At 42.2% G+C, this 14,962-nt stretch overlaps 1 protein-coding gene across 1 annotated transcript; it reads left to right on the forward strand.

The window, feature by feature from the left end:
* Positions 1 to 6,451: 6,451 nt before the first annotated feature.
* On the forward strand, positions 6,452 to 7,852 carry LOC106579528 (ribosome biogenesis regulatory protein homolog). Its single transcript, XM_014159524.2, has one exon. It carries the CDS (start codon positions 6,464 to 6,466, stop codon positions 7,544 to 7,546), a length of 1,083 nt encoding a protein of 360 aa, XP_014014999.2. The 5' UTR covers positions 6,452 to 6,463; the 3' UTR covers positions 7,547 to 7,852.
* The last annotated feature ends 7,110 nt before the right edge of the window (positions 7,853 to 14,962 follow it).

Genomic DNA, 14,962 nt, shown 5'->3' on the forward strand with positions numbered 1-14,962 from the left:
AATTTAACAAATTGAAGTTTTGAATCCGGCATTGTTTTGCGTATCAATTCATAAACCATGTGCCATGGAATGGGTACATCGAAAATATCTTCCCAAATATTTTGCAATTTATATGGCACAGCTGTCAGTTTTTTGGTCCTTAAATGAAATTAGTATATGTTTTTATTTATCACACTTTTCTTTAACCATTTATGTTCTTTATTCCAGGGCCAACATACAAGTTCCTTACTTTTTCCCCCTTCTACTTGCCTCTTCCATTTTTGTGGTAATGCTGCAATTAGTTGGTCGTAATTTTGGGTAGAGCAGACATTTCCATATGTTTGTGTTAGCTGCATGTGTGACATAACTCCACCAGTCCTATTTATGATATCATTGACTAAAATTGTACCTTTTTAAAAATCAATAAGTCAATTAGTATATTTGAGTTTAACCACATTATTTGTTGTATTATTTGTTCTGTCTTTTCAGGTGGATTGAACTGAAATTGCAAGGCTTGTTTATGGCTTGTTAAAAAATAACAATATTTTGGAGATTATTTCCTTTTCAAACAACCGAAAGTGAGCAGGTATAATCTGAATAAAGGGAAAAAGGACATTCTTGAACATTGGTAGGAATGTCTCATCCTATTTACTAGAGAACCAGTTTGGATTTAAGTACAACTTTTGTATGACTGATGCCTTTAGTGAGAGATCTAATGCTTTAATATTTAATAATTTCTGCCCACCGAATTCATATTCGTTATATAAATAGGCCCTTTTAATTTTGTCTGGCTTGCCATTCCAAATAAAATTAAAATAAATGTGTTCATATAATTTAAAAAGCAGGTCACTAGGTCTAGGCAAAACCATAAGCAAATAGGTAAACTGTGATATGACTAAAGAATTAATCAGGGTGATTTTTCCACAAATAGACAGGTATTTTCCTTTCCATGGTAGCAAGATCTTATATATTTTTGCTAACTTTCTATAAAAATGTATTGGAGTGAGATAATTTCTTTCTTTTGGGATTTGTATACAGAGTATGTCCACATCTCCATCAGACCATTTCATTGGTAAACTACACGGTAATGTAAAATTGGCATTTTTTTGTGATCCAATACGTAATATTATCTTATCATAATCGTCATAATTTGGTTTTAATCCAGAGAGGATAGCAAAAGTATCTAGATCCTCTATGAGGCCGTGGAGAGATTCTAATTGTGGTTTTAAAAGAAAACATGAATCATCAGCGTACAGTGACACGTTCGTTTTTAACCTGTTTGGGATAGGGGGCAGTATTTTCACGGCCGGATAAAAAACGTACCGATTTAATCTGGTTACTACTCCTGCCCAGAAACTAGAATATGCATATAATTAGTAGATTTGGATAGAAAACACTCTAACGTTTCTAAAACTGTTTGAATGGTGTCTGTGAGTATAACAGAACTCATATGGCAGGCCAAAAACTGAGAAGATTCCATACAGGAAGTGCCCTGTCTGACCATTTGTTCTCCTTCTAGGGCATCTCTTTCAAAAATACAGCATCTCTGCTGTAACGTGAGATTTTCTAAGGCTTCCATTGGCTCTCAGAAGGCGCCAGAAAGTGGAATGACGTCTCTGCAGTCTCTGGGCGAAAAACAGCAGGAGTTTTTGTGAGTGGTCAGGCAGGGAACAATGACACTGGAGTGCGCGTGCACGAGACGACTCCATGTTTTTCTTTCAGTCTATGAATGAATATAACGTCGCCCGGTTGGAATATTATCGCTATTTTACGAGAAAAATAGCATAACAATTGATTTTAAACAGCGTTTGACATGCTTCGAAGTACGGTAATGGAATATTTTGAAATATTTTGTCACGAAATGCGCCCGCGCGTCACCCTTCGGATAGTGACCTCAATGCACGAACAAAACGGAGCTATTTCAATATAACTATGGATTATTTCGAACCAAAACAACATTTGTTGTTGAAGTAGAAGTCCTGGGAGTGCATTCTGACGAAGAACAGGAAAGGTAATCCAATTTTTCTTATAGTAATTCTGAGTTTAGTGAGCACCAAACTTGGTGGGTGTCAAATTAGCTAGCCTGTGATGGCCACGCTATCTACTCAGAATATTGCAAAATGTGCTTTTGCCGAAAAGCTATTTTAAAATCTGACACCGCGATTGCATAAAGGAGTTCTGTATCTATAATTCTTAAAATAATTGTTATGTTTTTTGTAAACGTTTATCATGAGTAATTTAGTAAATTCACCGGAAGTTTGCGGTGGGTATGCTAGTTCTGAACATCACATTTTACATTATTATTAGGGAAAAAATCCATACAATTAGTTTCAATTAGTGGAGATGGAGGAGACTTAAACGATAACATATTCTTAAAGTACTTTACTTCCTCTTTCAAAATATCATTTGGTGAATCATGCGTGACTCCATCATTTGTAACAAGTTTCAATACAAAAAAAAAAATTGGTAGCATTTCTATATTGAAGATTGAAAAATAATTTGGTGCATTTTTACCAATATTCCATCCAGTTCGCTTTATTTTAATAATATATTACACTGGATCTTTCTTGAATAAGTTCCTCCATTTCTTTTTGTTTTTCCTCTAACTTATTCTGTGCCTCTATGGTACAGTTTTATTGCTATATAACTGTACTGTTAGTCCTTCAATTTCCTTTGTTAAAATGCACTCTTTTGATCTAAATTGCTTTTGTTTTATAGATGAGTACTGAATTGCACGGCCTCTAAAGGCACATTTAAAAGTGTCCCATACAATAAGGAGATCTGCTGTACCTATGTTATGTCTGAAAAAGTCAGTTCTAAATTATTCTGTCCTAGTTCTAAACAATTTATCATCTAGTAGGCTTTGATTAAATTTCCAATATCCTCGCCCACGTGGAAATTCTGCAAGAGTAATATATATGCCAATTATGTGATGATCCGACCGCATTCTGTCCCCTATCAACACGTTTTTAACTTTTGGTGCCAGAGAGAATGGCATAAGAAAGTAGTCAAGACGACCAGCTTGTTTAATCCTTCGCCATGTATATCTCACTAGGTCAGGGTATTTAAGTCTCCATATATCCACTAATTCCAATATATCCATGACATTCATGATTTCCTTAAGTGCCCGAGGGTGATAGTTTGTAGTGTGATTTCCTTTCCGGTCCATAGAGGTATTTAAGACCGTATTAAAATCTCCCACCATAATAATAGAGTCTAGTGTTGCTTGTAGAGTTGATAAATTCTTATATTTATTTTCAAAGAAGCTTGGATCATCATTATTTGGACCGTATAGATTAATAAGCCATATCTGTTTATTGTCCAATAACATATTTAAAATAATCCATCTACCTTGATGATCTGTTCGGACAATTTGCACATTTGGATCAAAATTATTTTAAATTAAAACCATCACCCCTTTTGAATTTCTTTGCCCATGGGAGAAATATATTTCGCCCCCCCAGTCCTTTTTCCACAAAACTTCATCTAAAATTGTTGAATGAGTTTCCTGTAAACAATAGATATTATATTCCTTCTCTTTAAGCCAGGTAAATACTGATCGTCTTTTCTTATTATCTGCTAGGCCATTACAATTGTAACTGGCTATACTTATTTCACCACTTACCATAATGAGACACAACTTTCAATTCTATTTATCAAAATCTATGTTTGTAAACGTACCATTAAAAAGTAACATGATGATTGAGTGTCTATATAGCTGTACCATGATATTTGCATTGCTACTAAGTAAACCTCCAATTGGTCCCCACTATTCCACCCGCTAAAAGCCCTCCTCATCCTGAGTTGGGTTGTCATCCCAATGCCCGGCAGATCACCCCCGACTGGGATCCATCCTTGGAAAAGAGCACACAGTGCCATTTACAGATCAGAAGTAGATCAACCGCCAAATGCATTTACATCACCCTCACCTCAATTTGTATTATATATAGCATATATTAAAAATCCTGTTTCTTATTTTCCATAATTAGCTATTAATATTTGTAGTAATGTAGGAAATTTATGCAAAGGATTTTACCTCTCACCAGTCTCGCCATTACCAAAATTACATTATTGCAAGCAATTGTTATATTAGCAAACAATTATTGTGAATCATCCTATATTGTCCCTAACATCTTTTACTCCTTTGCAACAGTTGTGGGATACGCACATACACCCACACTCATACACACTCAACCATTTCCCCCCACATAGACTCACATTCTCAACAGTTGCACCATCCCAGAGCCCAACTCAAGAAAGGTATTGATTTACGAACGCATTTACAGCTGCAGCTGTATCAGAGGGTGTTCTTTAATCGAAGCCATTCCAACATAATCCAAGTAGAATCAGGAATTCCCCAGGGCAGCTGTCTAGACCCATTACTTTTTGCAATCTTTACTAATGACATGCCACTGGCTTTAAGTAAATCCAGTGTGTCTATGTATGCGGATGACTCAACACTATACATGTCAGCTAAAACAGCGACTGAAATGACTGCAACACTTAACAAAGAGTTGCAGTTAGTTTCAGAGTGGGTGGGAAGGAATAAGATAATCCAAAATATTTTTTAAACTAAAAGCATTGTATTTGGGACAAATCATTCACTTAACCTCTACTAAATCTTGTAATAAATAATGTGGAATTTGAGCATGTTGAGGTGACTAAACTGCTTTGAGTAACCCTGGATTGTAAACTGTCATGGTCAAAACACGATACAATAGTAGCTAAAAATAATTATTAAGGCTATATTATTATTTCAAGGCTATTGCCTGCGTTTAAGAAATATATTTTTTTGAGGATCATGCGGTGAGCTATGCATGCCTAGTTTGTTCATTTAGTCTAGCAAATATTCTCATACACTAATCACAGTCAAAACAAATCTATTTTGTAACAACAATATCATGGAATGAAATATAATAACTTAGAAAATGACAGTTTCCCAAATTAAAAAGTTACAAGTGTATATAGGCATACCTGATGATATGCAGCTGCTGTGTTAAACAACAAATGTATTTTTCGTATATTCATTGATGATCATGTACTTCAGTTGTAACTGGTTATGTTACTCTAAATGTTTACAGTTGATACACAACTTTAGCTTTGTTCCTTTAAGCTGTCCTCTTTATCAGTAGCCTGTATAGAAATCACAACGTTTCCAGTGTTGCAGCATGCGCCCATTTGTTCTCATGCTCTGTTGTGTTATTAAAAAAGATTATGGTTGACTACAGTCATGTAAAATCATGTAGAATTGCATGAAATGCATTTATAAAAGGCTATTTTTTATCAGATCGCAAATAAGATGATAGGTTAATGCAGTGCTTTTATTATAATGGATATCTTTTAACCCCTACCCTAGTCTGAAGTGGTCTTCACTTCCACAACCTTCTGGCTACTTTGTAATCCTTACAACAACAACAAAAAAACTGCATATCTAAGGCTGTGCTGCCCTAGGAGTGAAGGTAAACGTTAGGCATGTTCTCTGCTTCATGTTTTAAATATTATTTTGGGTATAGGGAAGGGTAATTCTTATTTTTTTCCAAGTGTTCAGGTTTGGGTCGGGTAAAAAAAAAAAACACTTTACTGAAGAGAGGGACATCCATTTACATTTCAGAGAGGTCCGATTTTCTCTAGGTATCCCTCATTATAAATAACGTACAGTCCCTTAACAAAGAATCTCTCTCTCTCTAGCTAGAGGACAAGCATGGTGAGCAGTGAGAATCCCATATTGTCTATGGAGTCCCCTATAACGATTGTGAGGCAATAGGTTTTTATCTAACTCCATGGTTACCTGATCTCTGTTGAAATGTTCCTCTGCTTAGATGATGAAGTGAATAAGGAAATTAAATCTAACAGATGTTGAAAGATCCGATCAATGAGAGAAGATCGCATATTGATTATGTATGTGTCCGAGTCTGATCTATACACTGCATCCTGGAATGGATCAAACATGACACGTACAGGTCCTTGGTGGGGTCTATTCAGAAGTGGCACCGACATACACACACACACACACACACACACACACACACACACACACACACACACACACACCTCCTGGCTTAACACTCATCCATCCACACATTCATGACCAAGTCAGCAGGACATTGAGTATCCTCTTTTCACACCCCTCACCTTCAGTCCATTGAGTCGTGGAGGAGAAGAGCATTGAGCAGTCAGTAGGACTAAAGTAGTACAGCGTCTATGAACTATTTTAAGTAAATAATTGACCTTTTTTTTATTACTAAGAAATGCTAAACATTAAGTAATATGACATTCAGATAATGATAGACTCAAGTAATATAATCAAAGTATTCACTTTGTTCAAATGAGACTGGATTAAAGAATATTTTAAAATGTAATCATGGCAACGAGAAAAGTAAGACAATGGCTCCACCCGGTGGACATGAGGAATTACTTTTCGAATGGGGACATATTAACCCGGAAATAAATTATAGTGACCTTTCACGTGACATGAAACACACGTATGTCGGACACGCTTTCAAAAATGGCTGCGTGCAGTATAGAAGACGTGCTTGCTAAAGCTGAACAAGATGAGGCTGAAAAACTCAAAAGTATCACCGTTCAAAAAGAACTGGACCTTGAGTTTGACATCGGAAACCTGGTCGCATACGACAAGAACCGTATTGACATTCGACAGTTCCGTGAACAGAAGAAAGACGATTTCCTGCGCTCGCTAGCTCGTGACAACACGCAGCTCCTAATCAACGAGATATGGAAGCATCCCACAGAGAGAGTAGAGGAGGTAATCGTAGTCAAATTACCCGAGCCGACCACTGCACTGCCGAGAGAGAAGCCCCCACCGAAGCCCAGGCCTCCAACCAAATGGGAGGAATTTGCTAAACTGAAGGGGATCCAAAAGAAGAAGAAAACGAACCTTGTATGGGACGATGTTGCCAAAGAGTGGAAACGGCGTTGGGGCTACAAGCGTGTTAATGATGGCACGAAAGAGTGGCTGATTGAGGTCCCCGAAACAGCCGACCCCAACGAGGACCAATTTGCCAAACGGAACAAAGCCAAGAAGGAGAAGGTTGCAAAAAACGAGCTGCATCGCCTGAGGAACATAGCCAGGGCACAGAAGATCAAAGTACCAGGTGTTGGACTCACACCGACCGCGCAGCAATCCAAAACTGACCTGGTTAGGGCTGTCAATGTGGCCAAGGTATCCACCGCTTCCGCAGGTAAATTCCAAGACCGCCTACCGAAGGAGAAAGCTCCCAGAAACACCGGGAAGAAGAGGAAATTCCAGCCTGTCATTGGTAACTTTTCCAATGAAAAGCAGAGGCAGCTGGATCTGCTGAAAGTGATGGACAGTAAGAAACCTCGTCTGGACGTCAACAAAGCTGTAAACAAACAAATGCGAGAGGATGACCGAGAGGAGTCTGCAGCGAAATTTAGGAAGGGGGCGAAGAAGGGACGCAAGGGTGGTAATTTCTCTGGAAAAGGAAAGGGTGGGGGTGGGAAGCGCAAAGGCAAAGGAAGAGCAGGGGGTAAAGGTCAAGGACCACCTGGAGGTAAAAAAGGAGCTGGGAAACTAGGGAAGCGCTAAAGGGGAACATTTGGAACTTTGTATGTCGTACATTATGTTTCCCACCTGCATGTTGTCATGTTGCTGGGAGTGATGTGTCCATGAGCTGTCTCCCCTTAATGCAGGTAAAGTGCAATAGGGGGGAGGGGCTTCTGTCCCATCATGCAAATTGTAAATAGATCACCCATGACATTGTGTAAAAATGGTATATGGTGTTGATTTGCCTCGTGTCCACAATTTGTTGTATATTTCTCAATGCAATGTGTAACTTTTGGGTACAGAGTTATGTTTGATATTTTTCAACACAATTAAAATCAACTTCATAAAGATGGTGTTTTTTTTGTGGTATATCATAAGAATATAAGGCAACAGAACGTTGTAGTTTCACTGAGCCCAATAGCCCAAATGTTATTTGTTACATGTGCTGAATACAAGTGTAGACTTTACTGTGAAATGCTTACTGATGAGCTCTTTAACAACAATGCAGTTAAAAGTAAGGAAATATGCAAATAGATAAGAATAGTAAAAAAAAGTAACAAGATAAAGTTACAAGGCTATATACAAGGAAGTTTACAACTTCCATGTGATCCAGCTACAGACTGTAATGCCACATCATGTGTTTGAGTTTATTTTTACAGGGACAGTGCACATTAATCAACGTTTCAGTAAACGTGACGGTTTTAGTCAGCCAGCTAATTTTCAACTGCAGTCCCTGGGCAGGTTATTAAAAACAATACCAGTACAGACAAACCAGGAGCAGTGAGGCCTTGCAGAGCGACATAGGACAAGCAACGCATAGCGAGCAATAGCACAGAAAACAAGTAAACAAATCTGTATGGTCATTTAATGGACTTGCTATAGTTCCTTTGTCACTGAATATTGATTGATCAGTTGGTATGTATCAGGGTTTTCCATGCACGTGCATAACAGACATGACAGCTGGGGTGTGTGCAACACTTTGTGTCAGAGGGGACGGATGGGTGAACAGAACTCTCCTTCACTATGCTCCTGTAGAGGTGTGCTTTGGAATCCAACATTGTGGCTGAAAGAAGTAAACGTGCTATAGTAGAAGACTGCCTCAGTCAAGTCAAGCAATAAGAGCCAGATGGAATCAGCAGAGGTCTGCCCCAAAATTCTACAAATTGTCCTGCACCCAGGCAATGCTATAAAGTTATTGATAAGAAACGGTTTCCTGGACACAGATAAAGCCTATTCCTACACTGACCCTGTTTAGTAGTGTCATATGATATAAACAGAGAGCCTGTCTGCCTGTCTGTCTGTCTCTCATGCATTGCATGTAGGCCTAATGACCAAGAATAGAGGTGTTATGAATGCTCTTCCCTATAAACACGCAGTATGCTAATCAGATTAGCTGTGCTTGTGGTTATATAAAACAGGCGTTTGGCCCCAGAGAAACACGCAGACCAGCACACTGACCTGGCCTTCTCAGGTCAGCTTTCCATTCACCTGGCCAGGACGTTACACCTGGACACAACAATCACCTGGCCTTCTCAGGTCAGCTTTCCATTCACCTGGCCAGGACGTTACACCTGGACACAACAAATACCTGGCCTTCTCAGGTCAGCTTTCCATTCACCTGGCCAGGACGTTACACCTGGACACAACAACAAATACCTGCCTCTCAGGTCAGCTTTCCTCACCTTGCCAGGACGTTACACCTGGACACAACAATCACCTGGCCTTCTCAGGTCAGCTTTCACCCTGGCCAGGACGTTACACCTGGACACAACAAATCCTGGCCTTCTCAGGTCAGCTTTCCATTCACCTTGTCAGGACGTTACACCTGGACACAACAATCACCTGGCCTTCTCAGGTCAGCTTTCCATTCACCTGGCCAGGACGTTACACTTGGACACAACAATCACCTGGCCTTCTCAGGTCAGCTTTCCATTCACCTGGCCAGGACGTTACACCTGGACACAACAATCACCTGGCCTTCTCAGGTCAGCTTTCCATTCACCTGGCCAGGACGTTACACCTGGACACAACAATCACTTGGCCTTCTCAGGTCAGCTTTCCATTCACCTGGCCAGGACGTTACACCTGGACACAACAATCACCTGGCCTTCTCAGGTCAGCTTTCCATTCACCTGGCCAGGACGTTACACCTGGACACAACAATCACCTGGCCTTCTCAGGTCAGCTTTCCATTCACCTGGCCAGGACGTTACACCTGGACACAACAATCACCTTGTCGGCCTTCACTCGGACACTACCATTCACCTGGCCAGGACGTTACACCTGGACACAACAAATACCTGGCCTTCTCAGGTCAGCTTTCCATTCACCTGGCCAGGACGTTACACCTGGACACAACAATCATCTTGTCAGGACGTTACACCTGGACACAACAATCACCTGGCCAGGACGTTACACTTGGACACAACAATCACCTGGCCTTCTCAGGTCAGCTTTCCATTCACCTGGCCAGGACGTTACACCTGGACACAACAATCACCTTGTCAGGACGTTACACCTGGACACAACAATCACCTTGTCAGGACGTTACACCTGGACACAACAATCCCCTTGTCAGGACGTTACACCTGGACACAACAATCACCTTGTCAGGACGTTACACCTGGACACAACAATCACCTGGCCTTCTCAGGTCAGCTTTCCATTCACCTGGCCAGGACGTTACACCTGGACACAACAATCACCTTGTCAGGACGTTACACCTGGACACAACAATCACCTGGCCTTCTCAGGTCAGCTTTCCATTCACCTGGCCAGGACGTTACACCTGGACACAACAATCACCTGGCCTTCTCAGGTCAGCTTTCCATTCACCTGGCCAGGACGTTACACCTGGACACAACAATCACCTTGTCAGGACGTTACACCTGGACACAACAATCCCCTTGTCAGGACGTTACACCTGGACACAACAATCACCTGGCCAGGACGTTACACCTGGACACAACAATCACCTTGTCAGGACGTTACACCTGGACACAACAATCACCTGGCCAGGACGTTACACCTGGACACAACAATCACCTTGCCAGGACGTTACACCTGGACACAACAATCACCTGGCCAGGACGTTACACCTGGACACAACAATCACCTTGCCAGGACGTTACACCTGGACACAACAATCACCTTGTCAGGAGTCACCTGACACAAAATCACCTGGCCAGGACGTTACACCTGGACACAACAATCACCTGGCCAGGACGTTACACCTGGACACAACAATCACCTGGCCAGGACGTTACACCTGGACACAACAATCACCTTGTCAGGACGTTACACCTGGACACAACAATCACCTTGTCAGGACGTTACACCTGGACACAACAATCACCTTGTCAAGACGTTACACCTGGACACACCAATCAAGAAGAGACCCACACACAGAAAAAAACCAGCCATGTGAGCCTGGGATTTTGCCTTGCAACGATCTGAAACTTGGGACACTGCTGTGTATGCATACAAGTCGCAGGAGGCTACTGAGGGGAGAACGGTTCATAATAATGGCCGGAACGGAGCAAACGGAATGGCATCAAACACCTGTGTTTTATGTTTTTGATACCATTCCAACTATTCCCCTCCAGTCATTAACACGAGCTCATTCTCCCCAATTAAGGTGCCACCAACCTCCTGTGATACTGTATATCTGTTTTGTTACCTGAGCATTTATTTAAGATGCATTTCCTGATCTATCCACTAGATGTTGGTAAAGCGCAGCTACAAGCCCCAGATGAACTGAAGCTGACCCGGGGTGAGATCATCCTGGTTCTGTGAAAAGATGAGGAGGCCCAGTGGTTTGGGCGGTTGCAGAATGGACAACAGGGATACGTCCTTGCCTCGCATGTCGTGGATCTGAGCCACCAGGTTAGTGGCTAGTGGAAATTATAAACTGGGGGGTTCGAGCCCTGAATGCTGATTGGTTGAAAGCTGTGGTATATCAGACCGTATACCATGGGTATGACAAAACATTTATTTTACTGCTCTAATTACGTTGGTAACCAGTTTATAATAGCAACAAGGCACCTCAGGGGGTTGTGATATATGACCAATATACCATGGCTAAGGGCTGTGTCCAGGCACTCCACGTTGCGTCATGTCAATGAAAAGCCCTTAGACCCCCTCGGGTCTTATTGTTTAATTGTGTTATGTTAGGCAAAAGCAACGTTCCATCTCTGAGTGTGCAACAAGATATTCTATTTACTTGGCTGGGACAGAAATCTGCCCTAGCATTGCTCGCAGAGATAAGATTGTCCACCCCTGCTATTTATAAAGAATAGCTCTGCTGACTTACAGAACAGTATGGCAGGTTAGAATAGCCTCTTTAGCTGCCTACCTGAGGTTTGTGACAGGACAGAGCGATAGCAGGAGAGAAGAGTCACAGCAGTAATCCCACCCGTTCTCTGACACACCTCTGTTTGTGTTCTCAGGATGATGAGCCAGCTAACGATGTCTGCTGCTGAGCAAGACGAAGTTCAGCTCAGGCCACGTATGCAGGTGGTACTGGGTGAGTACATCGCGCCCAAAACACACACAGATATACACATATACACACACACAATCCTATCCTCAATCAAACCCCCCTCCATAAGTGTGTGTACACAACACATACATACACACCCCAGCAGCTGCTCCCACACACACACACACACACACACCCTCACCCTTTTCCACCCCCTCCCACTCCACTCCGCCCAGAACAGGTGGCCCCTCTCTCATCCCTCATTAGTTGACAAAGCACAGAGATTAAGACCCCCCACCCCCCACCACCACCACCCCTATCTCCCTCTGATCAATTCCCTCTCACTGTACTGCTGTTCCCTCACACAACACAGTGGGGGCTCACAGTCACAACCATAGGTTCAGGGGGGTGATGAGGGATCCCTCTTTCCCTCTAAAAGTATTGTGTTTCATAATATCAAACAGTGAAACAGAACTGCCTGTATAATCTGACTGAAATGCCCACAGTGAGCTAGGAAATGTAAGCAGGCAATTGTCGGATGATGTTTCAGATATTATCTAAGATCATACATTTGACTTATCCCAGTATGTGGGCATGTAACTTGGCCCCACCTTATGTGTGTGTGGAGGTGAACCTTGCTCCTTGAGCTGTGAAAGCTTGCACACACACACACATTCACGCACATGCAAATGCACACAAACACACACTCTGAGCGAACCCCTTGAACAGCCCTGTGCTTGTCTTGTCTGTGTGGAACGCTGGAATTTGGGTCAGCGGTAATAAACAAGTCCTTTGTGTTTGTTGTGTCCGTGTTGTCCCCCAGCGCACCCCAGGCCCTCCGCAGAGCCAGCAGAGCAGCAGCAGGAGGGGGGGCAGAGGACCCCGAGGGGAAGAGAGAGGGTCCCATCCTGATACTGAAGTCCAGGATCTGTCTCCCTAACAGGCAGCCCAATCCCCAACCCCAGCCCCAAACCCTAGCCACATCCCCAGCCCCATCCCCTTCCCCATCCCCATCACCAATACCAGCCCCAATTCCCAGCCCCAATACCAGCCCCAATTACCATCCCCAGCCCCAATACCGCCCCAATCCCCAGCCTCATCCCCAACACCAATACCAGCCCCATCTCCATCCCCAGCCCCATCCCCAGCTCCATCCCCAATCCCAGCCCCAGCCCCACCCCTGATGGGGCCAGGTAGGGCTGCAATAGTTACAGCACTGTTGCTAGTCTACAGTTGGTCCTCTGACTGCATCATTTAAGAGCTGGAGTGAGGTTAACTACTTCCCTTCCTCTTCTGTAAAGTGTTCAAGAAAGATCAATCATTTATATAAAGCTTCCGTGATTAAGATGTGACATTAAGCAAGACATAAATTGAGGGGTTGAAAAAGGGGGAAGTATTTTATTAATAATCAAAGAGGAATAAGATTTATGACTATATTTTATAAAGCTAACTGTGTTTACTTTAGCCAAATAATGTTCCATAAGTCTACTTGTGCTTTTCTGTTCCATGTTGTCATCCTTATTAGGCTGTATTCTTTATTTAGCAACTACGACATTCCAAAGCATCATGCACTCAATGAATGATATATTTTGTTTTGACTATAAATTGTTCAACTGTAATTTGTGTGAAACCCAACATCAGCCAGGAATGTATTTTTCATAAAAATCATCAAACCATGCTTTACACTCATGCCAAAGGAAATTACATCATTATTGTGAAGGTTGCCCGGGCAACGGTAAAACAGCTCTCTCGCTGGACTCCACATAGAATGTATCCTTTGGAAGGACTAAAAGTCAAACTCTCTAATCCTAATCCTAATCCTAACCTTGACCTATATCAGATTTAGACGCCCCGTAAGGATTTATTCTAACAGGGACCATCTCCCTGCCTAACATGTGAAACATGTTATTCTAACATTAGAAAAAAACATTTTTCTAACATTAGAAAAAAAGGTGCTATCTTGAACCTAAAAGGGTTCTTTGGATGTCCCCATAGGAGAACCTGTTACAGAGTAGTTGATAGGTAATTGACTAGCTGGGCTGTTCCCCGGACCCCGTATGTAGGGACTTGTACAATACTTGAACATGGCTATTGAACATTTGTGTGTCTTTATTCTTTTATCTAACATACCATACAGAAACATGGTATCAGACGTGGCTCGAAAACCAGACATTTGTTATTTTTGTTGCTAAGCACAGTATAGGCGCAGTTATGTTCCATATGCGAACACACGCCGTTGTTTACTGCTAACGTTAGTCACACCAGTGATCAACTCGTTGTTATCTGGCTAGCTAGCATCACTACCTACCTCGATGGCCGAAGGCAAAGACATCTCCTATTCCATCGCTATGGCAGCGAACATTCCGCCACCAAAACCCATGGTTCTCACAGGGGACTGGAATACTAATTTGGCAACTCTGAGGAGCTTAATAGGCAGCAAGCACATCTACAGGCACAATCTCACCCTCACAGCATGACAACAGGGTGATGCAAACGCCATACTGAATGCATTGGAGTATTACTTCAAACACGCCAGGAATGTCATCTACGAGTTCGTTTTTTGATGTTGAGTCAGTACTATCTGATACTTGTGAATACGGGGGATTGAAAGATGAACTGATTTGTAACAAAATAGTACTGGGGATTGGAAATGAGGACACGCGCCGGCGTCTACTAAGAGAGAAAGGCTTAACATTAGTTACTGCCATTGAAATGTGCCGCACTGCTGAAGTCACTGACATGTGAATGAGAGCAATGGAAATGGAAACCCCACGCATTGACGCTGAGCCAGGCAAACATTCAGACAAAACCAATCGAGGCAGAGCAATTCACCACGAACGGCGAACACAGACTGCCCCAGAGCATGCAAATACTGTGGAAATGCACATGCAAGAGGCAAAGAGCACTGCCCTGCCTACGGCAAACCATGCAGAGCTTGTGGAACTAATAATCACTTTACAAAAGTATGTCTCAAAAGA

Source organism: Salmo salar, chromosome ssa19 (assembly GCF_905237065.1).
Source record: "Salmo salar chromosome ssa19, Ssal_v3.1, whole genome shotgun sequence".
In the NCBI taxonomy this organism is placed as follows: domain Eukaryota; kingdom Metazoa; phylum Chordata; class Actinopteri; order Salmoniformes; family Salmonidae; genus Salmo; species Salmo salar.

What these genes read in the sequence shown, in the direction of transcription:
- LOC106579528 (XM_014159524.2), top strand. Translation starts at nt 6,464, where the DNA reads ATGTCGGACACGCTTTCAAAAATGGCTGCGTGCAGTATAGAAGACGTG.